Raw genomic sequence first — 27,193 nt, forward strand, 5'->3', positions numbered from 1 at the left:
TTTGGTAAATATTTTTTCATTCAAGTTGCATTAGTTTATGGTATTTATGGAGCAAATGAACAATGACACTTAAAATTTGTTCCAAAAGAAGTCTTAACCTTTTGTTCAATAATGACATTAAAATCCAAGTTCATAAGTCTATAGGACTTCATAATTTCTGCATAACTCAAAAACAAACTTTTCAAGGCTTTTGGTCATAGCTTTGTCATTTTAGAAAAAGATACTCCATAATAAACAAAACAAACCCTAACTCTAAAATAGTTTATATATTTCCTTTTTTTTTTGTCTTTCCTCATATTGTAAGGATTTTCTTTATTTTCTTTGACATAACTCGATTCCTAACATGGCATGCGATGAGCTTCACATCAAAGGTTCATATGTCAATTTCAATAAGCCAACATTGCAATAATCATGCAACCTTATTTTCCATCCAGTCCCATCATTTTGTTATGGTGTAAATGGTTGTCATTTGATTTAAAGGAAAAAGAATTCTAATAGAACAATCCCAATAAGGTGATCCTGGTCGGGTGAAAAATAAAGACAGCACGAAAGTTTATCTGGACATATTTTAGGATTGAAGATTCACTCCTTTGAGATATTGGTCGGGGCTACTGACTACTCTCATTCCATTTGTGTAACTAACAAGAGGCAATTCGAAATTCTTTGCTTAGTAATGACTTTTCTTTAAAAATAATGTAACTTAGATAACTTTTCGATATCTACATTTATATTTCAAAAATATTTTTTCTTCTTGTGATTTAGAGTGACTCATTGTGTAAAGGATGCAAGTATATAGTTAGGAACTTTGTATTTAGCTTGCGTATTGTATGAGTTTAGATTAACTCATGTTAAAGGAGTTCCAGTCAATAGAGTTTGAATATTCTTTCTGTACAATTTATAACGTCTAACATGTATGCAATCTTACAAGTCATATAAAGAGAGAAAACTATTATGTGTTAGGTTGCATAGGCCTTTTTTAGGCTGGGGTTTTAGTTGAGAGCATGAGGAGACTGGTGCAGGGCAGTGGGCCCTAAGCCCAGCTTGTTTGAGAATATCTAGTTGTAACACGTGAACGTGTGTTAGTTTATATTGAATTATGTTAAATTCTGGCATTCGCTTATTTGCTTTCGTATGTTTGTCAGATCCTAATATAATGTAGATCAATTCTATAATGTATAATGATACCTATGGAGGGAGGGTATATACCTATGGAGGGAGGGTATAGATGAGGAGAATGGATAAGGTGAGGTGGGGTTTTAAGGGTGCAAAGAAGACTACAAACAAAATTGTCCTAAAGCAAAGGAAAGCCCATGTTTCTTTCATGTGAGGATTGTCCCCCTACCCCCACTCCATGTGCTCATTTAACCAATTAAACTCAACCTTCCCTACTTGTATTTATCTACTAAGATTGGGACCCAATTTCCCTTTTTCAAAATCTGAGCTTTTTTTCACATCCTCAAAAGTTGTGGCATTTGTCATGCAACCACTTTCCAGCCACTTCATTTCATCAACTATACATACACACTGATGTGTCTATTTAGAGTAATGGCATGTTTTTTATTTCATTTTTTATTTTATATTATGTTTTAATAATATTAGACATGTATATCATTTTTCACCTGTTAATATCAAATAAAATTAACTTGATAAACATACAAATAATTAGTGTAATTTCAATCAAAACTAGAATAATTATGTTATAAAAAATAAAAGTGTAATAATAATTATTGTAGTTCAAAAGTTATAAAGTACTAATTCATCTAGTTATTTGTACGCTTCTCATGCTAAAAGTCATTTATATATGATTCATACTCTATATGTGTATAGCATATATTTTGAAAGCGATCAAATGACCGAAAATACAATTGCTAATCAAAGACGCTAATCAAACCAAGGGTTAAAAAAACAAGTTCTTACAGTTTTAAAATCAATCAAGACTGCAAATAAACATTCACTAAACCCCAATATTTATACTAAAGATAATGATCACTTGAAATAAAAGATCAACCAAATAAAGATAGAAATAAAATAAATATTTAAATTCAAACATTCGGATAATCATAAATCTGGATCCCATTTCAAAGCGGGTTCAACTCGGGGATCGCTATCCTCGTCATTTTTGAGACACTGAAACATACCAAGGAAAACTATTGGTTGACAAAATTACAACCCTAAATGATGGAATTCGAGTTCGACAATTAGGTCAAACGTACTATTGTCATTTGTTACATGATCCCGCTCGTTAAGACCTTTCCGTTAGCCAATTATGGGCCTTGTGACTCTACTTCAAGCCCAAGTTATACTCGTTTGAAGTTTGAGGCATCATGTTTTCTTTTTTCCTTTATCAAACTTGTGAAGTAAAAATTTCAAGCTTTTACGTCAACTCTTTAATCTTAGGGGTTTTGAGACCTTGATGAATCAAGAAGGGTTTGATTTTATTTGTATTTTTGGTCACATCTTAACATGTACATTTAAGGCATATATAATACAAACATTTTAATTAGTCTATTTTGTATTTACTTGTTCAATTATTTATAAAACTAATAATGGATTATTTGTTTTTTACGATATTATGTTGCCACTTGATGATGCGTGTGTTGGTAATTGATAGTTTTCTCCCCAAAATGCTAACAATGTCAATATGGTTGTTTGCAATTTTCTTAAACATTTATTTTAACAGTAATATTATATATACAGATTTGCTAAATATAATTCTTAGTGGTTTGGATAATTTCGGAGGTTACCAATAATAATAATAATAATAATAATAATAATAATAATCATCATCATCATCATCATCATCATCATCATCATCATCCAAGCATGGTTTTTCAGATGTTATTTATTTGCTAACTATTTGCATCCATGTTATTTATTTACTAACTATTTATTAAGATTTCAGAAAAGATTGATTATTTAAAATTATTTAAGCTCCTTGAGAGTTTAAATACACTGTCGAGTGTCATCCATATAATACGCGTAGAAACATTCCTAAGTTTAAATGGCCCTTTATGGATCTTGTGAAAAGCATGACATGTCTTCATTTCAAAGGTTGAAGAAAGTCAACCCGAAAAAGTTAGTTTGGTCAATGACCACGCCCAGAAATACAAGTTTTTGTATGGGCTTGAGCTTCTTACCTTGTAAGCCCAATAACAATAAATTTATGTCCAGAAATAATTTTTTTTTTATTTTTTCTCATAAATACAATAATTTCGATTTGAACTCATAAATCGTACTCCCATTCACTACTCTTATTCGCTAATTCATTTACCGGTTAGTTTCCCTTTTTAGAGCCCCCGATTTTCCTTAGGATTATTTTTATATCAAAACGAGAGAAATATGAAAGTTGAACCGGATTCTCCTCGGACTCAAAAACATTTTTTTTTCCGACAGTCCATCTGGAATTTAACATGGTTGAAAAGGCAGAGTGGGGATGAAACATTTTTATCTTTTGCTTTAGTTGCAAAAATCATTCGATTCACAAATCACATGTTGAAGATGTGAATCTTTTAACCTCATACACTAATTGACTAAAATCTTCAAAATTTAAAAGGTCCCCTATACAATGTGGGTCTAAGAGCATTCTCATCTTACTTCCTATCTCTAAATCAAAAATTACACTAAAACTTTCATCATATTTTTTCTCTTCATTACAATTAAATAATACTTTTTATACCTTTTATCGTTACCTTTTCTCTTTCCTTCACTTACAACCACTCTCAAAATATATTAAAAAATTATATGGGATGAACAGTAACTTTTCAAATATACAGAAAAATCACTACTTTTTCTAAAATATAAAAACTTTTCACTCACAACACCCTGAATCACTCTCTAAATTATAAAAACACCCTTCACAGGGGTTGAATGAGAATGCTCTAAGGTGGTTACTTTTTCTTATATGGACCACTAATAAATAAACATGCCACTTGGGATAAATACATGTTCCCATCCAATAATGAATAACAACTTAAAAGTGCCACTATAACAAAATAAGTAAAACAATGTTACACAGTAAGGTCAACAGTTCAAAACAATGTTGCATAAAAAATAAATGTGAGACATATTGGGACAGAAAATAGTGTGACAATCATAAATGCCAAACAAATAAAGCCTCAAAATTTGCATCTTCACATTTCTCACTTACCCAAAGTCGTGATGCATCTTTTCATATGCATTAACTACAATAACATTAAAAACGAAACAAAAAACCCGCTAAGCCGAGTTACCAAATTAACAGAATACGGGCCCACGAACGCCTAAACAGTAAACGCTAATCCTAACCCGCTATTTCCCCTTCCTCCAATTCTTCGTTAATAGCTCCACACAGACCGTCTTCTTTAGATGGCAAATCATCACACAAACCATCAAAATCAAGAAAATCATCAGGGTTTGTTTCTGATATGAGAGTGGAATAAACATCAACCAACTCGGGTTCAAATTCAAAATTAATCAAATCCACAAGTTCATTATCATTATCATTATAGGTTGAATCAAGAGACTTGTGAATTAACCCTTTGTCTTTTGTCTCGGTTTTGATGTTTGATTTATCGGTCAGATCCAAAACATGAGGGTCTGCAGAGTTGTCATCATTAATTTCTTCTTCTTTGAAGAACACACCTTTCGGGCTTGGTTGACTATCGTTGACCAGGTCGGGCTTGGGCTGCACTTGTTGACTGACTATGTCTTTGACTACTTCGACATCAGGAGTATGTGAAGGAAGGAAAATGTGAATAACAGGATACTCGATGATAGTTAAGTTGCTTAATTGTTTTCTTAGAGGGGCGTTTATGTCCAACTCACGAACCGGTGATTTTGGATTCTACATTTAAACATGATATTTTTGAAATGAAATGTTAGAAATGTTGAAAGCCAATGTACAAAACTAAAGATAACTCCACGGATCATATTACTATGGTGGCAAAATGAAAAGGTTGGGCAACAGATAGGCCTGTAAACGAACCACGGCATTCATGAATTGTTCGGCGGGAAGTTCATCAATTTAAATAAACGAACGAACATGAACATATTTTTTTTGTTTTAATTAAACTAACAAGCATGAATACACGCTTTGGTCATTCAACTATGTTTGTTTGATTGTATTTGTTCATTTAAATTTTAATAAAAACATAAGTTGTTATATTTATATAAATATATATATAAACATAAAAGAGACTCATTGAAAGATATATTTACTTGGCTACTTTTTAAATGAAAAATAAAACAATCGTGATTATCCACTAGAGTTTGTAGTTGTGAAGAAATATGTTTGGTCAATTATGTTCATGACTTCATTTGTGTTTGTTTGTTTTAAGTTAGTTTGTGTTCGTTTAAGTTTGTGAACTGTTCATTCGTTTTAAACGAACGAACATGAATGCACACGAACATGCCGATTTTCTTAATGAACGAACATGAACAAGAGAATTTGCTCGATTATATGTTCATGTTCATGTTCATGTTCATGTTCATGTTCATGTTCAGTTAAAATTAAATGAACGAAGTCGAGAACACATACATGCCCCAGTCCTAGATATATGAGGCTGTACAAAACCAGTTTTAAACCCAAACTGAACCGGTTTATAAACCGAACCGGTTTGGTCAATGGCTGGTCAAAACCGGTTTGACTCAAACAGGTTCGGTTTATAAACCGGTTTAGAAGCAAGACAACGCCTGGTCACGTTGGTTCGGCCCAGTTTATAAACCGGTTTTCCTAAAACCGGTTCGATTTTAATACCGGCTTTGTAGATCTTAAGGGGAACCGGTCCTGAAACTGCCGGTTTGGGAACTGGTTTGGGTGAAACCGGTTTTAAACCCAAACCGGTTCGGTTTGGTTTGCCTAAAACCGGTTTTTTGTACGCCTCTAGATATGTCTGTGTCAACCAGGGTTTGGTTCACCCGAACTACTTTATTGTCCAAATCTTCTATTTCTTTTTTGAATGATTAGTGTGTGAAATATGATTACATATACAAAATTGTTTTAAAATTAATCTAATTTCTAGAATACAATGATTTAAAAGGTTTTAAAAAATAAAAATAGGCATTGCATAATAGTTTGCTAGTTCTAATGTTTGACCCATTTCCCCTTAAAGAAAATTGACCCATTTAAAGAAAATGGGTCAAAATTTCCACCTCTACTTATGATAAACAAACCAAATCGGTCAATCACTCAATCCCATATATAAAAGAAAAGCAAACAACATAAATAGTTCAAGATTTTATATAAAAACCTTTGGGTGTTTGCTGATATAAAATTTGAGAGATTCCATGGGCTCAAGATAAAACAGCTTCAATAGATAATTTGTTGAACCAGATTCTAGATGTTTCTGGATAACCGAGCAAATATTCGAATCTTCACGAACTCTGAAATAACAAAATTACTATTTGTTAGAAAATAAATGAGTATTTAAAAAGATTTGAATAATGAATTAGCTTACCCGTGGTCAAGTATCTTAACGTTAGTTGAATGAAAGCGCCATTCTATTGTCCAATAGATAGATTTACACCTGTAAACAAAGTCAGCCAAGATTTGATTATCTATATATAGTTTTTATTTACTATGATGAGCTCAAAATGTAAAAAAAAAAAAAGTTAACCTGTTGATATAATATGTCTTGTTGGTCTGCCTCTTTGACATTCCATTTGGCATGACAAAAAGTCTAATTCTCCGAGCCTTAGCAGCATTCATTAAGTTCCTAACGTAGAAAGAAATCCCGGAGTAATTCCCGCAGATATTTACTCTCCTTCTCTTGGCAGAATCAGCTATTCTTTTCACATCCTCGAGCATATTATAATCTGTTTGTACATGTGATAGGCAATAAGAGTAGATAACAGGTATAATAGTTTGAAATAAATAAAACGGGTAAAAATGATAGTTCTACGGCTCGTTTGGACACAAAAAATCACCACCAAACAAACAGTAGGGTGACAACATCCAACTAGAGATACATATACACTACTACGGTTAGATAATCGAGCCTAAGAATACAACCCAACACGCCGCGGTTGCGCTAGCATATACAAACTAATTTAACTCATAATCCAATGGTATAAATCGACACACTTATTCTTCATTCTAAAACTCACTGCTTCATTTCATGTGTTTTACGGATTATGTAGAGAAAGAAAAGAAACTGACGACCCAAGTTCCTAAGGCTACTACCTAAACATTTGCAAATTGGAAATGACAAATTAACGGAATTACAAATGCATAAAAGTAAATCAAAATATTGGACATAGGGACGTGGTGCATTTTGTTGACTAATGTGCTTTGCATGGGAAATGGAATGCTATATTTTACAAATGAACATGGGTATTTGGTCTAACCCATGAACCCGTTTGTTGAAACCGACCCATATCTTTCTCTGAACAGATTGTACAATGACTAGCAACTCTCAAATTGTGACATTTTGCCGGGTTGTAATTGCTATCACCATGTTTAAGTCAAAAGGTTAAGCACAAAGGTCAAGAAACTTGATCACTCATCAAACTAACCTCAAGAGATTATAATTTGATGCAATAAAGAAGCAGTTTTGAGTGTTTGGATTGAAGTAAACTCTTTATGATTAATTTCTTAAGAAATTGCTTATTGAAATTGTTTGCTTGGTTCTGATTATTTACCTATTTAATCCTCCAATAAGCAGAGTTGCCAAACACTCATCAATCACCAGAGTTGTAAAAATCGTGGTTAGGCGCCAATTAATTGGAAATTGGAGGCTACCAGTTCATTCATCTGATCGACCCCTAAAATCGGTACCAATCAAATTTCAATCAAAATCTTTAAAGTATTTGAAAAATCATACCTTTTTATGGTAAATTTATATACAAAATTTTGTGTGAGTGTTTGTATACCTATATATATATATAATTTTGAAAAATTGCATATAAAAGTTCAATCCGATTAAGCACTAGTCGGTACCCTACTGCCTGACTATCACCTAGCGAGTTCTACAACACCGCCAATCACCTCCTGACTAGCACCTAACCGACCCCTAAAATCGATAACAGTCAAAAACTAGTAAAAAGTCGGTCAAAATTGCTCAGACTTTGGTCAAGATCAGTATAATTTCGGTCACAATCTTTGAATTGTTTGAAAAACTATACTTTAAAAATTTATATATAAAATTTGTGTGTGTGACAAAAATTGACTGATAATCAAATTTTATATATAAATTTTTTTTCGTGTGTGTGTATATATACACATACATATATATAGTTTTGAAAAATTACATATAAATATCCAATCCGACTAGCGCCTAGCGATCACCTCCGACAAGGCGTTATGTTACAGCTAATTATCTTCTTAAGCAAGCCCTAACACGCACTAATTTATAAATTTGGGGAAAAATTGAGCAAAATTAAAATTAAGCTGAATTAAAAAGCTAGTTTAATTAACAATTTACCAGACAAGAGGAGATTATCGTCGAATTTAGAAAGCGGAACGACCTCCGTAAGCTGTTGTCGTTTGCCTGTGCATCCGGTGCGTTGTTTGTGAGCCTTGACACAGGGGAGACTACACGATCGTACGGAGCAACCGGGGCATTTGTACTTGAACTCGTTCGTTTTGCATTCGGTGCATAATTTGGATGATGATTGCGGTGGTGGTGGTGGTTCCATTTCTTGATGATGATTAACTACGCCTGCCTCTGTTTGATGGAGGTTTATGAAGTTATGTGGGAAGAAGATGTCTAGGGTTTATGAGGTCAATAATTGATCTTTTTTTCCTTCTAAGAAAGAAAGAAAGAAAGAAAATAATATCACTAATCACTAAATAACAATAAAATATTAACTCGTATTTATACTTCATCAAAGCATGGATATTTGAGATTCGAGTTCAATTATCACTTAAAATGATATATAGGTGGTTTAATAAAGTAAGACTGAAAAATTTTGGGATCTTAAGTTCGATTATTGAGGGTGTCTAGGTATCACCACTGGTGAGTCTTTTGACGTGTGGGTTTTCTTCGGAACTGGAGATAACTTGGAGACGCTTGAGGCTCCGTACGGCTGGGTTGGGTTAGCTGGCGGTGGCCTTTTGTCATTGGGTCACCCGTATGGAGTAACTAGGCATTTTATGTTTGTTGGTCGTTAAAAAGGAAATATACAAACTTTTTTTTTGGTATTTACGGATCACCAGGCCTGTCAATATTAGAGAGAAAGTTATCTGTATGCTTTGTGACAACGAAAGTTGAATTAGTATGACAGAAGATGATGAACAAACTTCTGAGCGGTAAGTTGTTATGATATGAATTGGTCGATATCTCACTTCACTAGCTCATTACCATAATAACAAGTTTTGATTACACAAAATCTTTCTTTTACAATGATGTATTTTTACAAATATACAAAAATAACCTATACCCCGGGGGCGGGGTTCCCCGGTCATCCCTGTCTTTTTGCTTCGTAAGGTAAAGTTTCACAGTTTCGTCCGAAATTTTTATAGGTATTGAACTCGACCATTCCTACGATTTAGCCAAAGCTTTGCCGCTGTCTATACGAGCTCTATATATAGTTATATACAATTCTTATAGACTTAGCTGCTTGTATAAGCATAATTTTATTTAGTTATTTTAATTGTGGAGAGGTTGGTTAAAAACAAAACCGATGGTGTCAACATAAATCTACCCTCTTCATATAGTATGTAACGAGTGAAGATTGTTAAAAGGTTAAAAAAAAATAATCCCATACAAGTCGTATAAGTTGCAAAAAGTAACGACTGTATTTGAATTTGCAAATTGCAGAGCTCCCGCGGTCGTACAACAATGGCGACCACCACCGGTTCAGACAAATCGTTAAAGATCGCCATAGCCATGGCTCTTCTCCGGTCCAACCTTCTGAAGAAACCTTCCGACACTCCACCTGCTTCAGCCGAATCCGAATCTCTCAAATGCAAACAAAAGGTACACCGCCTTATTCACCTTCAAATCAAATTAGGTCAAATTCACATCACTTAGTTAGTTATTTATTTATTTATTATTGTATAGTTTGTGATTCCGTTTGTAAACCTGCATTACAGGCGAAAGAGCGTAAACAGGAGATTTTAAGGCTCAAACAGGATCTCGTACAAGTTGAAGGTCTGTTCATATCTGTTTGTGTGTGTAGGTTAGCCTAGAGCTCGGCTAGTTTAACTTACACAGAGCTCCAGCTCGGCTCGTTTAGATCTCTGTTTCTAAAGCTTGACTCGCTAGTAGTTTTTGAAGCTCGAGCTCAACTTGTTTCCTGTCTCTTAATTAATTTTTATGTATTTATAATTATTTTTTAATATTTCTTTTTCAATTATAATTTTATATATAACATACTACATATTACTTAGTATTTTTCATAATATTATATAGATAATTAATAATTATTAAGATATATAAACATATATATTATTAAACTTATATTAATGATAGGCTCGCTTATTAAACGAGCTTACTTTTAGGATCGAGCTTGGGCTCGGGCTCGTTTAAGCTCGGTCGATTGGGCTTTTTCACGAGCCGATCTCAACTAGCTCGGCTCATTTGCAGACCTAGATAAATGTATGTGTTCAGTTTTAGGTGATGTGTTTGTTATACAGATGGAATGCATCATGAATTGTTCGTGGGAAATGCGTCGTGTAAATGCTATTTTTTCGATAATTTGGGGAAGTTGAGCACTAATAAGGTGTCAGGAGAAGGATTTGATGAGAGGTTTAAGGATGTGTTGCGTCGCCGATTTATTAGACAAGGTTGCATAGATTAATATGTGATTGGTTTATTGTGTTATGTGTTACATCTTATGTGAGATATTTTGATTGATGTGGTTGGTGTAGTGAGACTGAAGGAAAGAAGAAAAAGAAGAAATGAGGGCTCTAGACAGAGATTATTGTTGTCCGGTATAATTCACTGCTAGTATCCTTCACTTAAATGCTAATATTTTAGGAGTTCTGCAGCTTCTGCCATACAGATATGACAGTTTTTCTTATTGTACTGTTTATATTGGTAGATAATAAAGTTGAGGAAATTGAGCAACTTAGGGCCTCGGTTGATTTTCTCGTGGAGCTATGTGACACTGTAAGAGTGTGCTGATTAACTAATACTAATTGCAGTCATTTGGTTCATCATTCTACTTAATATATTAACCATGTGAGCCTAGTCTTTACAGTCTGTGTGCTACTGTTGCAGCCAAATGATGCTAACTTTGCAAACTGGTCACACCAAGCTGTAGACTTCATTTTGGGTATATTTTTTTAATTTTATTCTGAAGTATAGCTTTGCTACCATTTACGAATTGCATGCTTATATCACCTAGCCACATGTTTTTTGGCTAAAACCTCCTGCTTCCTTTCATTTGAAACCTATCCTATTGTTTTTTATTTTTGTTTCTTTGTCATATTCTTGAAGATGCGATCGGTAATACGCTTTCCAAGGGAAATAATATTGAATCTGTTGAAGGGATTGTTGGCAGCTTATCACTGCATTTAGTGCGAAAAATGTGCACTACATTACAAGTAAACGGTAAGTATTTTTCTGTTAGTCATGTTTCTACCATTTGTATGCCATGATTGAATTTCCATATTGCTTTTAAGGGATTAGAATCAAGATTTCAATTCTCAATTTTAAATCCCTTTATAAATATTTTTCAGAAGCCCATCATGATGCCCGGTTTCATGTTCAGCACTTGCTTCGTAAGCTTGGAAACGAGTCATGTATTGGACAACGAGTTATTCTTGCAGTTCTCAAGGAATATGTTCACTAGCAGAAAATTTGCTGTTTCTTGATCCATTTGAATCAACTTTTCCAGAGATGCACAGCAATCTGTACATTCTGTAAGTTTTTATTAACCATGGACATGGTCAACTCCTAATAATCCTCTTGTTAACTGCAAAGTTTCATTTTTATGTACCAAAATTTGTGCTGTCGCCACATTAATATTCTAAGATAAGAATTTTGTCAAATTTGGTATTTTGGGATATAAATCATTTTGTCACACGTGCTATGTATATGACAGGATCCAGCTTATTGAGTTTTTAGTATCGGACTATCTAATAAGCTAGTCAAAGACAAATGGATTTGCAACAGGTAAGCATGTATTTTTGTCATATGGGAATTAGATAGACTAAAAGTTTGTACTTTATATTCAAATTAACCCAAGTTACTTCTGTGCTGATTTTGTAAGGGACGATTTCGTATACTCTTGAAAACTTACATGATATCATATTTACCCAATTGATTAAATATCAAATATGCCCATTAAAAATACCTAAAATTTCATATTTTCTGTTTTCACTAAGTACAACTTATAATATGACCATTATACCCTTCTCTTTCTCCTTACACTCCAAACTCCTATATTCTAATGTGTGTTATGATTCTTGGGTATGTATGATATTAGACCAAGTTTTAAGTGGCTATATGAAATTATCCCATTTGGTAGAAAGATTACAAGCCAAAAAACCAGAGACTTTAGTTTGAATATCTAAAATTAAAAAAAAATATATATATATTTCTGAAAGTTTATTCTGATTAAAACTGGTATTATCTCTTTAACTGAAATAAAATGTTCAATTGGTAACTATGCTACAGAGTTGTTTGAAGAGTGGGTGACTTCAATCCTCCATGCTAGAAAAGGACTTCAGCTTTTAGAAAACCGGTGTGGGCTTTACATTATATACATGGATCGTGTAACCGGGTTGATCGCCAAACTAGTGGGCCAAGCTGAATCTCTCCAAAAGCTCAACCTGGATATTCTTCAAAGCTTATTTTTCTGAATCTTTGCAATGTAAGCAACATAAAATCTAAGTTTAGAAAAAGTGAGTTGAATCCTCTAGTTGTAGTCGGTATAGAATAGAACTTTATGACGGCGTTCAGTGTTAGTTTTGTATAGAGGTACCCGTTTTGATCCAATTACGTATACATTTGAATTTGACAAATGAATTCTTTGAACACACACCATATAAATAAGTACCTATCCGTGACACAATTACGTGAGCCCAACCTATTTTTTCCCATTTCTCTTGTTGAACCTTTCATTTTGTAATTATAAATTTTCAACTTATGTAATACATATGTTTCTAACCTAGTGCATATAATATATAAATTCAAATGCAAAAGGGATTGTTTTTTGTTGTTGGTGGTGGCGACGGCGGCGGCGGCTGCTCAGACCAACTGTAATAACAGTCAACTCTAAATCTGTTAGAACCAGAACCAGAAGCGGACACCCGAACAGCAAACAATGCGGAAATGGTTTAAGGTGCAAAAGCAGTTGGGGTTTTGAAGCATAAAACTTTACAACTGGCGGTTTCCCCAATATCAATTTGAATCATTTGCAGCATTTTGATGACTCCAAAAGCATAGAAAGTGAGTCGGCTTCCCAACCGGCAAGATGGGCTAGCTTCTAGGAGATGTTACAGATCCTTGTTGAATTTACCCTTAAGGGGCTTTGTGTCAAAACCGTGTTTTTCAAGAAAAGGTGAAATGGTTCTTATTAACGAGTAAAAATTAATCCCGGAAACTGGTAATTTTTTTTTGTTGCTATTAACGAGTCAAACATGTCAAGTTGATCCCGGTAACGGGTGAGAAATTTGGCATCAACGAGTAAATATTAACCCAGAAACAGGTAATATTTGTTTTTATTATTAACGGGTTAAAGTTATCCTGGTAACTTGTAAAGGTTTACTAACCGGTTATGATGTCATTTGGATGACATTTGGGTCAGTAATTGTTGTCACATGATATGGATTACGTAACTTAATTTTATTTACCACATCTACGTATACTGTTTTTGGATATAAATCTGGAAACTTATTATGAAAACTCCCATTGTTTTACAAAAGTGTGGTGACTTCATATTACAAAGAAGACATTTTATATTCTGAAGAGGAGCTTCATTTGGAAACAAAGATGGAATTATAATATTGTAAAAGTAAAATTACCTTTCTCTCTTTGGAAAAATATGTTTAAAAGTTAAAAAGATAATGTAAAAAAATTAAAAACAAATTTTTATTTTTTGATGTTTTGTATTAAATATAACAACATACATTACATATATTTAAAAAAAAAATGATGTTGCATAGAGTTTTCACAGATTTTATCAACTAAAATGAGTTTTCATTCTATACATGTCTTATATGATGCTGAGAATGAAATTTCTAATAGAAGTGTTCTCGGTATGTTTTTACACGTGCAATTTTTTATTTATATCGTACTAAAACAATTAATAACAATTTGACTGTGATAAAGATTAGCCAATTGTTCATTAATGGTAATTGAAGTTATTTTTCCGTAAGAGCTGAATTGCTCTTGTAAACGAAAGTGCAAGTTAAAAGTGACATTCATTGTATGCTATTAAGAATTATTGTCGAACAAAGCTTTATGTTTTGATTGTTAAAAGTCAATTCCTTGTTGTTTTGATATTTATTATTTTACTGGGGTTAATATCATATAAGGTCTTTCTCATTTAAGTCAAAAGGTATTCTTTAACTTAACGTAATACATAAAAATCTATAAATGTGTATAAAATGCATAAACTATGAAAACAAACGTTGCTTAGTAAACACAATCATTACATAGAACGACTAACAAATCATTTTATATAAAAACAAACCTCATTCATCCACTCCAAAACTCGCTTAATCTTCCCATGAAAAGGAATAGCGCTTTGATCGTCTTCAAAACCCTTACATCCTCCATAATATTGCAAGAGAGGCTGTCTTTTGGTTCAATACCAAATTATTCTGGGCCCTCCAAATACACTGCAAAGTAGTAAGGACGATAACATTTATTACATTTGCCACTTCCTTCGGCACCTTCAAGAACTTGTGCCCCTCCAATACGTCCTAGTGCCAAACAGTGGCGGATCCAGGAATTTTTTTTGGGTGGTGCACTACTTTTATATGTTTCAATTTCACCGAGTCGGGTATATAAAATTCCGGGTCGGTTTGAGGTTCGGGTCGGTTTGATGGTTCGGGAAAAGTTCATTACATAATAAAAATACGATAAAATAATAAAAGAGACACTGTCATTAGAAATTAAAACCAATAATCTAACAAACTAAAACTAAATTTAACAAATAGCTTAACAATTAAGTAGTTAACACTTAACAATTATGAACAATTAACATTTAACAATGAATTATTACCTTCAAAGTGGGAGGATTCGAGACTCCGAGTAAGAGTAGGCAGTGGCAGGAGGACGGGGATCAAAGACGGGCTGAGTGGCTGATAGAGTGATAGACTGATAGGGACGGCGTTGCGGTTGGTCAGGGGTTGTGCGGGGCAGGCGGGCAGCAGGAGTGGCTGAGGGAGGCTGCTGGCGCCGGCGGACGGCGGTGGACGGTGGTCAGTGGCTGAACTCTGAAGTGTAAACTGGTCTGCTGACACTGCTGTTGCCTGTTTGCGAAGAGAGGCGCTGCTTTGCTTATGTTTGTTATAAAAAACCCTAACATCAGTTAGGGTAACTTAGTAAGAAAAAAAAAAAACTATAAAAACAGGAATAGAACCTGCGACCTCCGGGTTACAAAACCCACAAACTACCAGCCGGGCAAGCACTTTATATGTTTTTAAAATGGTTCCTGTATAATTTATAGGGTGGTTCATTTATTATTTTCTATATATAAATACACTATAATTTCGAAACTCGCGGAACCACCCGTTACTACCGTAGATCCGCCCCTGGTGCCAAAAGCAAAGATCAATGGGATTTTACACCATTGAGAAATAATCTGTCATATTGAGTGAGCAAAAGGAAAAAAAAAGACAATGTAAATGTTCACTCATTTAACCAACGTCACCACTCATCACAAACTTTATAGTTTACACATGATATAATTGGCTGTTATGTTACTTTAAGCCATCTAGATTACTGTATGCAGTCTCTCCAATTTGGCCGACAATGCCAGGATCCCCACCTTCTTCGGTACCTAGTTACCTCAATTATACATATAATTCGGTGTCACACAATTTAAATAATGTAACCGAGATTTGATACTTCTAATCTAACTGAGAAATCACTATTCGTATCCAATACCCACGACCAACTAGCCATACGCGTCCTAACTGATATCGACCCAATCACAACCATAATTTGATCTAACTCCGCAACCTCGTTCGGCAAATACGGGGAGCCTAGACAAGATCCATCGGCCTAAACAACCATTTGGCCCCACATAAACATGATTCGCAATAGAGCAGGACTTATGTCTTTCAAGTGCAAACAATTGAGGAAAAGTAATCGATAGCAATTTGATCCGTCCAAGTATTTATCTAGAACATAATGCTTTCACCAAACCCAACTACACCATTTATTGTACTACCAAGATCTAAACTCGTTCCTTCAAGCTTGACTGAGATCTTAATAACATGTTTTCATAGCCCCGAATAGATTTTGTTCATTGTTATGATTACTATCAAATATCAATTTTGTTCATTATCAAAATATTGTCCGGCCTCATTATTTTGCACGCTTCAAGCATTGTTTCGTTAAATTTTGTTCATTGTTAAGATTACAAATCAATTTTTTATAAAAAAAATTCATAATACGTGTATACAAATCAGCTTAGAAAGAATTTGATAAAAAAATAAGTTGAGGGGCTTGATTATTTTAGTATTAATATTTTAGTCATTAAATATTTTTTTTAAACCACAAACTTATAATACTCTTAATATACTTCCTAAACTCTTATATAATTACACTAGCTTTAGAACTCATGTAACACACGGTATGATGCAAATTATAAAGTTACAAGTAAAGCAAATAATTATATAACGTATATCTTAAAATTTATTACATATGTGCTTGTATAATTTATTTATATCACAAAATGATTCTTTTTAAATGAACTCAATAAAATGAAAGTCATAGACAAACGTATATACTTATTTGTTAGAGTTAGATTACCATTATCAACTAAAGAAAACGTTAAAATGATAATCGATCACAGCACAAGCATAAACTATTATCAACAAATAAAGACATAATTTGAATTATTAGTGGAGACGGGGAGCGTTCCACTCAAAAACCCAGGAAGCATCCAACCACCCGTCGACAACTCTTCCATCCTCTATGAACCCATCAAAATCCAAAAAACCGACGTCCTGTGTCGTGACTTCTGACTCGATTCTAAAAAAAGAAGTCAAAACCCCAAAAGAAGACCGGAACCCAAACCCAAACCCAAACCCAAAAGTTAACCAAAAACAAGAAACCAATTCCCCCCCGTTTAATAGATCTCTTTCAAATCCGCGCCTCTCATCTCATCACTATCTTCCAAACTCCCAAAATCAAACCCTAATTCGCCCTAAATCATCACCTTCAAACCTCCAATCAATCAATTTGCTTCACCTTCAATCACCACACGCCAATCCACGCTGATCTTGACTTGGGTTTTCGTCAATTCGCGTTTCTTTGAATCTTTTCGCCAAATTGGGGTTTTTTTCGCGGCTAATTTGTGGGGTTATTAATCTTGCAAGCTGGCTATGGACTACGAACCTTATGATAGCAGCGGTGAGCTATTTACCTTCTGGGTATTGATTATTTGTTAATCTTTCTTGGTTAATTTGATTGTTTTTGCCAGCATTGTGGCTTTTGTTAATTTCGTGTTATTATATTAATTTCACGCTGAGAAACTTGAATTTGATTCAGTCTTGTGTGTGGGATTGACCTAAAAGAAGCTTTTTTTGGTTAAAGTTTTAACTTTTTTTTTTTTTGTTGTATGTGTTGCAGTGTTTTAAATTTTTTTACTTTAATGGTGTGTATTAATGTTATATATGAATGTGTTGGTCTGTTGGAGAAAGTTGTTTATTTTTTTATAATTTTTTTTTCTTGTAAATTGGACTGTTGAGAGTCAACTAACAATTAGGTAGTGGTTAGTGTTTTTTAGTGTATTTGAATGGCGGCTATGAATGCACATAAATTGGAGATCAATTAGGGCCTTTAGAATGGATGATGAGTTTATGTTAATTATTTGGATTAATTGCAGGAACTGATGATGATCTTCCACCGACCCATCAAAACAGAATCCCGAGAGGTGGACCCGTGGCAGCTAATGGAAGACCTGCAGTTATGAGTTCGGTACAATATCCTAGGATGTATGGAGATACTGATATGGAGGCTCAGATTCATCTTCTTGAGCAAGAAGCGTACATTTCGGTTTTACGCGCATTCAAAGCTCAAGCAGATGCAATTACTTGGGTATAATTTGTCATTATAATGCATATGCTTTATGTGTATTAATCGTGTTTCTGTTAGATGCTCATTAAAATGTATTTATTCAGGAAAAAGAAGGTTTGATAACTGAACTCAGGAAAGAACTGAGATTGTCGAATGAAGAACACAGAGAACTTTTGCTTAAAGTAAACGCGGATGATGTTATCCGAAGAATAAGGTGATGACACAAACTTTGATATTTTTATAATTTATTAATTAAAGGAACTTGTTTTTCTGATATTTGTCAATGTCGTGATATGGCATTAACAGAGAGTGGAGGCAGTCCACTGGGCTTCAACCCGGGATGATCAACCCTGGTCAAGCAGTACACGATCCATTACCGAGCCCATCTGTCTCAGGAAACCGCAAGAAGCAGAAGATGATCCCGTCTGGACATTCTCAATCATTTGGTGGGCCACCTGCACCACAACATGTACCTTTACCAACCTCTTCATCTGCTAGAAGAGTGCCCGTCACAGCATCCAAGGGAAAAAACAAGAAATCTGTAAGATTTTTTACCTTTATAGCATCGTTTCTTATATTATTTTGTTATTATTATTTTTTTTTTCAATTTACACGTTTTTTTACTGTGTCAGATGATGGGTGGATTGTCTTCCATAAAAGCTCAGCATCCTCCATCAGGCCCAACGGGCCGAGCACAGTTTGGTAATCGTGTGACTTCTGGCCCACATGCGAATGAAGCTGCTGAAACGTCTTCATTCTCACAATTAATAGGTAGAAAAGTGAGAACCAGGTGGCCTGATGATAACAATTTCTACGAAGCCACAATTACAGATTACAATCCTGTTGAGGTAATATAATTTCTTAACAAGTTACAGTCCTGCACCCAACCCTGAACATTTTCCTGAAAATCTTTTATATTATTCAGGGTCGGCATGCACTGGTATACGATATGTATACAGCAAACGAGACATGGGAATGGGTCAATCTTGCAGAGGTAAGTGTAAACAAATATCTTTCTATGATATTTTTTTTATATATTTTAAAAATATTTGTTGTTGATGTAGATATCTCCAGATGATATACAATGGGTGGAAGGTGACGATCCTGGGATTCCTAATAAAATGGGCTATGGTGGGCCGGGTCATGGAATGGGACGGCCCGTTGGCCAAGATAACGGTCTAGGTGGCGGAAGAGGTAGAGGGTTGACCAAGGGTCAAAATCGAAAGGGTTTCCCACCGTCACAAAATGGTATAGGAAAGAAGGGTTTGGATGAACTTCAACTATTTAACACTGATACTCTAATAACCGAGGTATATTAATAGCCAGTCAGGATATTAAATCTTATTATTCTGTGTAGTATCTGATTTTGTATTGTTAACGAAAATGTGCAGGTGGAGAGGGTGTTTGGATCTAGTCATCCGGATCCTCTTGAAATAGAAAAGGCTAGAAAAATCCTCAAGGTTGGCCCGAACCACTTTCTTCTTGGAATTTTAATATTTTGAATGAACGCGTGTCTCATTAATGATGGATATAATGCAGGAACATGAACAAGCACTTGCTGATGCGATTGCAAGGCTTGCAGATATATCTGATGGTGAAAGTGGTACACCCCTTTAACTCTAATATGGTTTTATAAACCGTACTACTTTGGGGTTCATTGGATTGTTGAATATTGAATGGAAGCGGGTTGTGTTTGAGATTTAAAGTCAATGTTTTTGTTGGATGATTTGACAGATCATGGTATGCATGGACGGCCAATGGACCGAGAATAGTTTAATTACAAGTAGTGAGATACTAACTGTTAATGAGATGGCAAAAGGTGACAGAGAGAGATGTTTATTTTATAGTGTTGGATATTAGTGTTAAATGTATGCATTCGTTGTAGAATATCATGATTGTTTGTTACCCCTTAGTTATAATATGTAGCAGGAATGTAGTATTTTGGGTAAATTGTCATGTTCATGCTTTATATAAATTCGTATGCAGTTTTTTATAAACATGTTCAAATTATGGTTACTGCAGTATATCCTCACCACAGTACATTTGTGACGGTCCGTTTTTGGAGTATAAATAAGTCTTATGTTGGTTCAGTTTATGGGAGGTTGATAAAGTGTATAAATGGATGTTAAATAACTTATGCGAAAAATGACAGTTCGACTAAAACTGTCGGATCGAAAGTTGATTGACTAAATGTCATTTGTCAAACTAGACGACTGCGTGGGCGTATACTCCACCCAACACAACAGTTTGAAGCTGCCATGTGACACTACTACCCATCCAATGATATTGGCTGGCAACCTCCAAAACTAAAATGGATTAGAAAACTAAGTAAACAAGGCGGTTCCAATGATAACTGAGGTGCCCTGATTGTGAATTACGATTGAAAGAGGTGGACGAGTATCGAGTTAGGATCTGTTGTGTTCGCACAGAAAATGGTTGTTGCAATATAATGGCGTGTACATAAGTGATATACCTGTTGTGTGATTTATGCACCTTATACATGTTTAGCGTACTATATGTTGAAAACCTGATGAATTTGGTGTTCACGAGTCTGTTCAGTTTTGAGGCATTAACCAAACCCACATTGGTGATTTAATTTGTATATGATAAAAAGGCATGACCAAGAGGATAGTCACACATATAATATATGATCACAATCGTTGTACGTCGTTGGGTTGGATGCATAAATCATACGGGTGAATAATGGGACCACAGAATTCATCTTTGTGGTCTCATTATTCACCCGTATGATTTATGGATCCAACCCAACGACGTACAATGATTGCGGTCATATATGCATAAACCATACGGGTGAATAATGGGACCACAAAAATGAATTTCGTGCTTATATAATAAAGTAAACCATGGTTAGTTAATATATTAAGATAATATGGGTGCTCGTGATGACGAGCACACAGGTTTTCGTGCTTTAATAACTAAGTAAATGATTACAAAGGCAGTATGTGATCATGTGATAAGGTAGCATGCGATCAAATAAATAGTGGACCACAAGGGCCTGGGCACCATAGGGTCAAGTAAGATAATTGATCACATGAGCGGTATGCGATCACATCACAGTGATAGCAGGTGATCAAAAAGACCGCAAGTACGACACGCAACAAAGTGAAATAAATGTATGGGCATTAACGTGAAAATTGTTGCTTTATAACATACATCCAAATGGCAATCATCATATTTTAAAATGTTTATCGTCTCATGGTGTTGCTTGAAAGTTTGTAAACCACATGATGTGATGCACGTAAAAAATTGGACTCTTTTAAGTTGTTGTATACGGTTTCACCCACCTAACGAAGACAATGATATTACATACACTTTCAGGTAAATGCCACTCTTAATGAAGAATCAAACATGTGGCTTATTTTTGTATGGTGTAAATATCTATGGACGTGAAACAACACAGCGGGTGTTAATATTATTAGATCTTTTTCGTATTAATAGAAAATAAAATGATTCAATTACAATAAGAGCCAGATAAGCGGGTAACAAGTTGTGCCGTTACCCCTTTTAAATAGCAAATTCGATCCTACTAAAAATAAAGTTATCGTTCTTCCGCGTCGATGAGTTACTGTGCACGATCCGCTGAACCCTTTTCAGAAACGTAGCAGCATCGAGGGCAAGAGACCAAATGTATCGAAAGCAAAAGGAATGAAGGCGTGTTGATTCTCAACACAAGCCTTTTCGTGCTTAACAATTTTTTCTGATTCTGCCTTTAACACAGCCTGTCTAGCAACAAACCTGTTGTCCCTAAGCCCGACTAGAAGGGACACTCCAGTAAGGTTTACACAAGCATGCTTCCCCCCGCCCATCCAAACAAAAGAATGTTCGCTGGTCGGAAATTAGATCTTCCTTCACGTGGATCTGACAGGAAATTCACACGAGTCTCTTTTCTTGCCGAGATTCCAGTCCGTTTTAACACATCACAAAGGACATTCTTGACCAAATCATGTCTATATTTAAACCCCGGCAGTTCTTTGCAACGGACTGCATGCTTACCAAAATTATCTAAACAAACTTTACGGCAGACCGGACAGGGCTCATCAACTAGGAACAGGGGATCATTAAACGATATTTAAGAATGGCCAAGTACTCCACTGCTGACATGTGTTGGCCTAACCCTTCGATGGGGGTGACGATCAAGAAGTCTTGGAGCATGAGGAGCCTGAAGACATTCTAACACCGCTCTCTAGCGAGTGGATAGGCCAATTTCTCTCCCAAACTTGGGACGATTTTACAATAAAAGGCACTCGTCAAAGCTATTTGGGCTGGGGGGGGGGTGTCCTTATTAGTGACCTCGCCAATATCAAAATCGGAATCTAACCCATCAACACCACAATCTTATAAAACGTAGTCCTGTAACTTCCAAAATTGTGCTCTCGAGCTTCGAAAGCATAGGTGGAAACATCCTCAGCTGAATATAACCCTAAACCCCCAAAACGGATTGGGAGAGAGGCTAGTCTCCTTGAAAATGCCCAAAAAACGAATCCACACATACCACAATATCCTCAATTGCCGCTCGGAGCCCTTTGTAAAACACAGAGACAATATCCTTAACAAACATAGGCTGGCATGTTTAAAGACCAAACAACAACTTCGTCACCCCCATATAGGAGCGATGCAAGAGAAGCTCACAATGAGGGTCACGCAGACGAGTAAGACATCTCATTAGGTCAACTGCTTTTGAAGCTCTAAATTACTGATAAAACCTACTTTTTCTTTACCCCAAGGAGTTTTACCCCTAACTTTGGTCTCCCAATCCCGATAGAAAATAAACCTACTTTTTCTTTACCCCATTGCACGATGGCCAAGAAACTTCAGCCTTTTAAATATTAAGCCTGCGCCCCAAATTTAGCCCCTCGAACCAAATAATATCCAAAATTTTAGCCACTTTAATGACGTCTCATATAATCGTGTCATCATCTAAGTACCATGTGTGGAAAAGTAGTTTACAACTATCCCTTACCCGATGAATGAGGGGGGTGCAAAGCTAACGCAAAGAGAAAGGGTCCTAAAGACCTAAAGGATCACCTTGTTGAACCCTGGTAGTTGACCGAATACATATTCCCTACATATAGCCTAGCAGGTTACCCGCAAAGAAAATTAACCCATAGGGAAATAGATGGGCATCTGGCATGAACCTCCTGTAGGAGTGTATTCCTATCCACCAGGTTAAAGGCATTAGAAAAATCTACTGTAAGCATAGCCAACGACCCATCAGAGTGGAACATGTTAAGAAACCTATTCGCGCTAGGAAGCACCGTCTCCGCTCCACTCAGGATCCACACCCCGAATTGAAAATCAACAAGGTATTTTGCCATCCATTTCCCAACACTCCTGGTAACCACTTTGGATACAAGCCTTCTTCAAATCGTGCCTACAGCAATAGGCATAAACCCCATTGTCGGGCTTAAGCAGTGGTGTTGGGTGGGGGGGGGGGGGGGGAGCCACAAACTCCGCCAAAGCACCAGGGCGTCTCCCCCCTAACCACAAGTTGACCACCTCAATGAGAGCTTTAAGCAACCCCATGGCTATCGCAGATCCTTCCCACATAGGGCATCCAAAATATGTCGGGCTCTCAACCTATCTCTCCCACAAGAAGTCCCTTTAAGAAAAGATTTATTTCAAAGGGGGCTCCAAGAGCAAGGCCACCCGGGGGGGGGGGGGGGGGGTAATGTGGGATGCTTATCAAGCAACGCTCATTAGATTCTTAAAATGAAGAATGTAAGATGTTAATTTTATTGAAATTTTAGTAAATAAATGCGTTTTAAAACAAAGGTTTTTCGTTAATACTTCTCCCACAGATATCAACATCATCGCCTTTGTGTATATGTTTCGTTAACCAATGTTCTGCAAATGATGAAGCCAACATTAGCTACTTCATTCCTAATTTGATCCTCCGCATAAGCCACTTTGTTTCTATGGTAGCTACACTACATAGGGTTAATATTCTGTCTAAATTGAAAATTTATTAAAACATTTGTTGCTTTTATTTCTGTAACATTCCTTCGTTAATTCGCCTAGTCTAGCATGCTTTGCAACATTATTAGCACAAGAAGGATGCAACTTTGGAGACAAGTCTGGTCTTACCTTAATGATGCCAATCTTTCCAAGCACAAATATAGACAAATATGCATATAAAGAACTAATGCAAAGCATGAGAAGTGATGACACAGGCACCATCACCATATATAAAAAACAAAGTACATGAAAGTAACAAAGCAGGTGTTACAATTTCCAAATATTAAAAACATTACATGTAATGAATGACAGAAAATGATAAAACACTCAAGACATTATCTAAAACATGTTCACTATGAAAAATCAATGTAATGAGGAAAACACGGCACTAAATGTAAATGCTTTATGTTCATCACCATCACCTCAGTCGTCTCCTCCTGAGTTCCCGAGACGTTCCCCCTTCTACGCCCAAACCCCTCGAACCACCACCAGTTCTTCTAGAAGAAGAAGACGGGTGCGACTGCGACATAGTCAAATCAATCTCCACAGATCCATCTGTTGATATATCATCCAAATGCACAACAGCCACTGATCTTTGCGAAGAACTTGAATCTGGTAACGAATGATTCATCTCTGCATTCTGAGGCTCGGGTTGACTTTCAGTAAGTAAAGCATTCAGTTCTTGGGTACTTGGAAGAATGTGTGCCTCCGCTCTTCTTAAAATACTGTCATTAATATAAGTTTCAAGATCCTCAACCAACCTTTCTGCATTGTTTAACGCAAACGAAATGGAAGAAAGCGAAGCAGCACTTTCAGATATCACCCTTGAAAACTGACGACGGTGAAAGCGGTGTTCACTGCTACCGCCATCGCCATCGCCGCCGCCGCCGCCACTACCGCCCGCCTCTGAGTTCTGTACCAATGTAGGATCGGTTTCAGAAGTGGGGCCCGCACTGTTAAACCCTTGAAAAACAGGGCTCTCACCAATTGCACCAATTCCAATTCTAATCCTTCTAAGTGCTTCTGCAACAGGAATATGAGAAATTCCCCTCACTACCCTTTGTTGCCTAATGCTTTCTACCCTACGGGCTCGAGGTCTCGGCGGTATTTTCAAACCAGATTCTAACTTCAAAACAGGTTGATTCTTACCATTTCCATAAATCGGTGTAATACTCGAATCGGTCACCTCTCCTTTGCAAACAGGACACTCTTTCGCACTTGAATCCACATACGACAACTGGTAAAAACAACACCAACAAAACAAGTGACCACAGCAAGTCAAAATGGGATCCCGAGCCATCTCCAAGCATATATTACAGTCAAAGAAACCACCACTCTCATCATCTTCACCACCTCCATTATCATCTTTCTTTTCGGAATCTAAATCCATCTCCAACGCTTTAGCCAACTGACTAATATCCCTTTTACTGTTCCTCCCCCTTTCTTCAACACTTTCCTGAACCATAACCCTAACAACATCATCACCATTACTACTACTACTATTATTGTTATTCCCTTGATTCTGATTTCCTGCACCAGTATCTGTTTCAATTACCCTCAAGTAACTCAATTCCGGATTGTTCCGAGCCTGCCTCCACCGCTGCCTTTGTCTAGCCCTAGCTGTAACCGCTTCAAGCTGCCGAAGTCGGTCCTCAATTCTACCAGAGCCAAACGCTGAAACTGACGGTGCGGGTTCCACTAACGGCTCTTGATTCAAATCAAGATCCATAACCATATCATTGTTCATATCATCAGCCATTTAATTTCACAGATCACCAATTTTAAATTTCACTAACTTATTCCACCTATAACACAATTAAACAAAAATTGCAAAATCAAAGCTTTTAACATCCGATTAACAAAACCCAGAAGTTAATTTGTGAATAATTTGCGAAATTTAAAAGGGTATATGAATAATTGAATAAGCTTATCGAATTGTAAATGAAACCCTAAACACAAATAAAGGCGAAAATTGCAAAAATCAAAACTTTTAACATCCAATTAACAAAACCCAGATGCTAATTTGTGAGATTGAAAAGGGTATACGAATAATTGAACAAATTTATCAACCTGTAAATGTAAACCCTAAACACAAATAAATGCAAAAATTGCAAAAATCAAAACTTTCAACAACCAATTAACAAAATCCAGATGCTAATATGTGAAACTGAAAAGGGTATACGATCAATTGAACAAATTTATCTAATTGTATATGCAAACCCTAAACACAAATAAAGGCGAAGATTGCAAAAATCAAAACTTCTAACACCCGATTAACAAAAACCCAGATGTTAATTCGTGAATAATTTGTAAAATTGAAAAGGGTATAAGAATAATTGAACAAATTTATCGAATTGCAAATGTAAACCCTAAACACAAATAAAAGCAAAAAATGCAAATATCAAAGCTTTTAACATCCGATTAACAAAACCCAGATGCCAATTTGTAAATAATTTGTGGAATTGAAAAGGGTATACGATAAACTGAACAAATTGATCGAATTGCAAATGTAAACCCTAAACACAAATAAAGGCAAAATTGCAAAATTAAAAATTTTAGCATCCGATTAACAAAACCCAGATGCTAATTTATCAAATTAATTCAGTAATCAAAAAGGGTATACAAAAAATTAAATAAATTTATCGAATTGAAATGTAAAACCATAACCTAATTAGTTTGGTTGAAATGGTACCGTACGAACAGATCTGTCAGAACTGGAGACTCAAACCATGGGGTTAATGTTCATCTCGGCGGAAAGTTTGACGAGCACGACGGTGATCACGGCGGCGTTACGACGATTAGAGAGGATAAAGCACATGCCTTGGCGCACTTTTGAAGCGGCACTAGTGGAATAGAAGTAAATAATAATATTATTATTTGTGGTTCTGGAAACGAGGGCCATGACACGTCGACGTATCGTTTTCTATTTCTTTCTAAAAGGGACCGTACACGTGGATATATCGTGACCTTTGTATGGTGAAACTTGAAAGTAATTTAATTTTGGAATATTTTGTTTTGATTAGTTTACTACTTATGACTTATTAGTTATGATATTTATGATTATGATTCTCTTTTGGGTATTGTAGATTATGGTT

General features: G+C 35.6%; 3 protein-coding genes and 1 pseudogene across 3 annotated transcripts; 2 read left to right on the forward strand and 2 right to left on the reverse strand.

Moving 5' to 3' along the window:
- Positions 1 to 4,219: 4,219 nt before the first annotated feature.
- On the reverse strand, positions 4,220 to 8,613 carry LOC143614639 (uncharacterized). The gene is made up of 5 exons (XM_077088021.1): positions 8,400 to 8,613; positions 6,594 to 6,792; positions 6,435 to 6,503; positions 6,228 to 6,360; positions 4,220 to 4,822 (listed from the first exon to the last, which is right to left on the reverse strand). Exons 1-5 carry the CDS (start codon positions 8,611 to 8,613, stop codon positions 4,280 to 4,282), a joined length of 1,158 nt encoding a protein of 385 aa, XP_076944136.1. The 3' UTR covers positions 4,220 to 4,279.
- A 1,145-nt stretch (positions 8,614 to 9,758) lies between these two features.
- On the forward strand, positions 9,759 to 12,727 carry LOC143614641 (protein MULTIPOLAR SPINDLE 1-like; annotated as a pseudogene).
- Positions 12,728 to 17,363: 4,636 nt separating this feature from the next.
- Positions 17,364 to 20,102, forward strand: LOC143614642 (protein EMSY-LIKE 3-like). The gene is made up of 10 exons (XM_077088023.1): positions 17,364 to 17,456; positions 17,932 to 18,143; positions 18,227 to 18,336; positions 18,429 to 18,663; positions 18,755 to 18,970; positions 19,048 to 19,116; positions 19,187 to 19,432; positions 19,514 to 19,582; positions 19,662 to 19,725; positions 19,857 to 20,102. Exons 1-10 carry the CDS (start codon positions 17,429 to 17,431, stop codon positions 19,892 to 19,894), a joined length of 1,287 nt encoding a protein of 428 aa, XP_076944138.1. The 5' UTR covers positions 17,364 to 17,428; the 3' UTR covers positions 19,895 to 20,102.
- Positions 20,103 to 24,516: 4,414 nt separating this feature from the next.
- Positions 24,517 to 26,924, reverse strand: LOC143614637 (uncharacterized). Its single transcript, XM_077088019.1, has 2 exons — positions 26,791 to 26,924; positions 24,517 to 25,903 (listed from the first exon to the last, which is right to left on the reverse strand). Exon 2 carries the CDS (start codon positions 25,855 to 25,857, stop codon positions 24,517 to 24,519), a length of 1,341 nt encoding a protein of 446 aa, XP_076944134.1. The 5' UTR covers positions 25,858 to 25,903; positions 26,791 to 26,924.
- Positions 26,925 to 27,193: the final 269 nt, after the last annotated feature.

This window comes from Bidens hawaiensis, unplaced genomic scaffold (assembly GCF_021521415.1).
Source record: "Bidens hawaiensis isolate Kalapana, Puna unplaced genomic scaffold, B.hawaiensis_p1.1 tig00040598_1, whole genome shotgun sequence".
NCBI lineage: Eukaryota > Viridiplantae > Streptophyta > Magnoliopsida > Asterales > Asteraceae > Bidens > Bidens hawaiensis.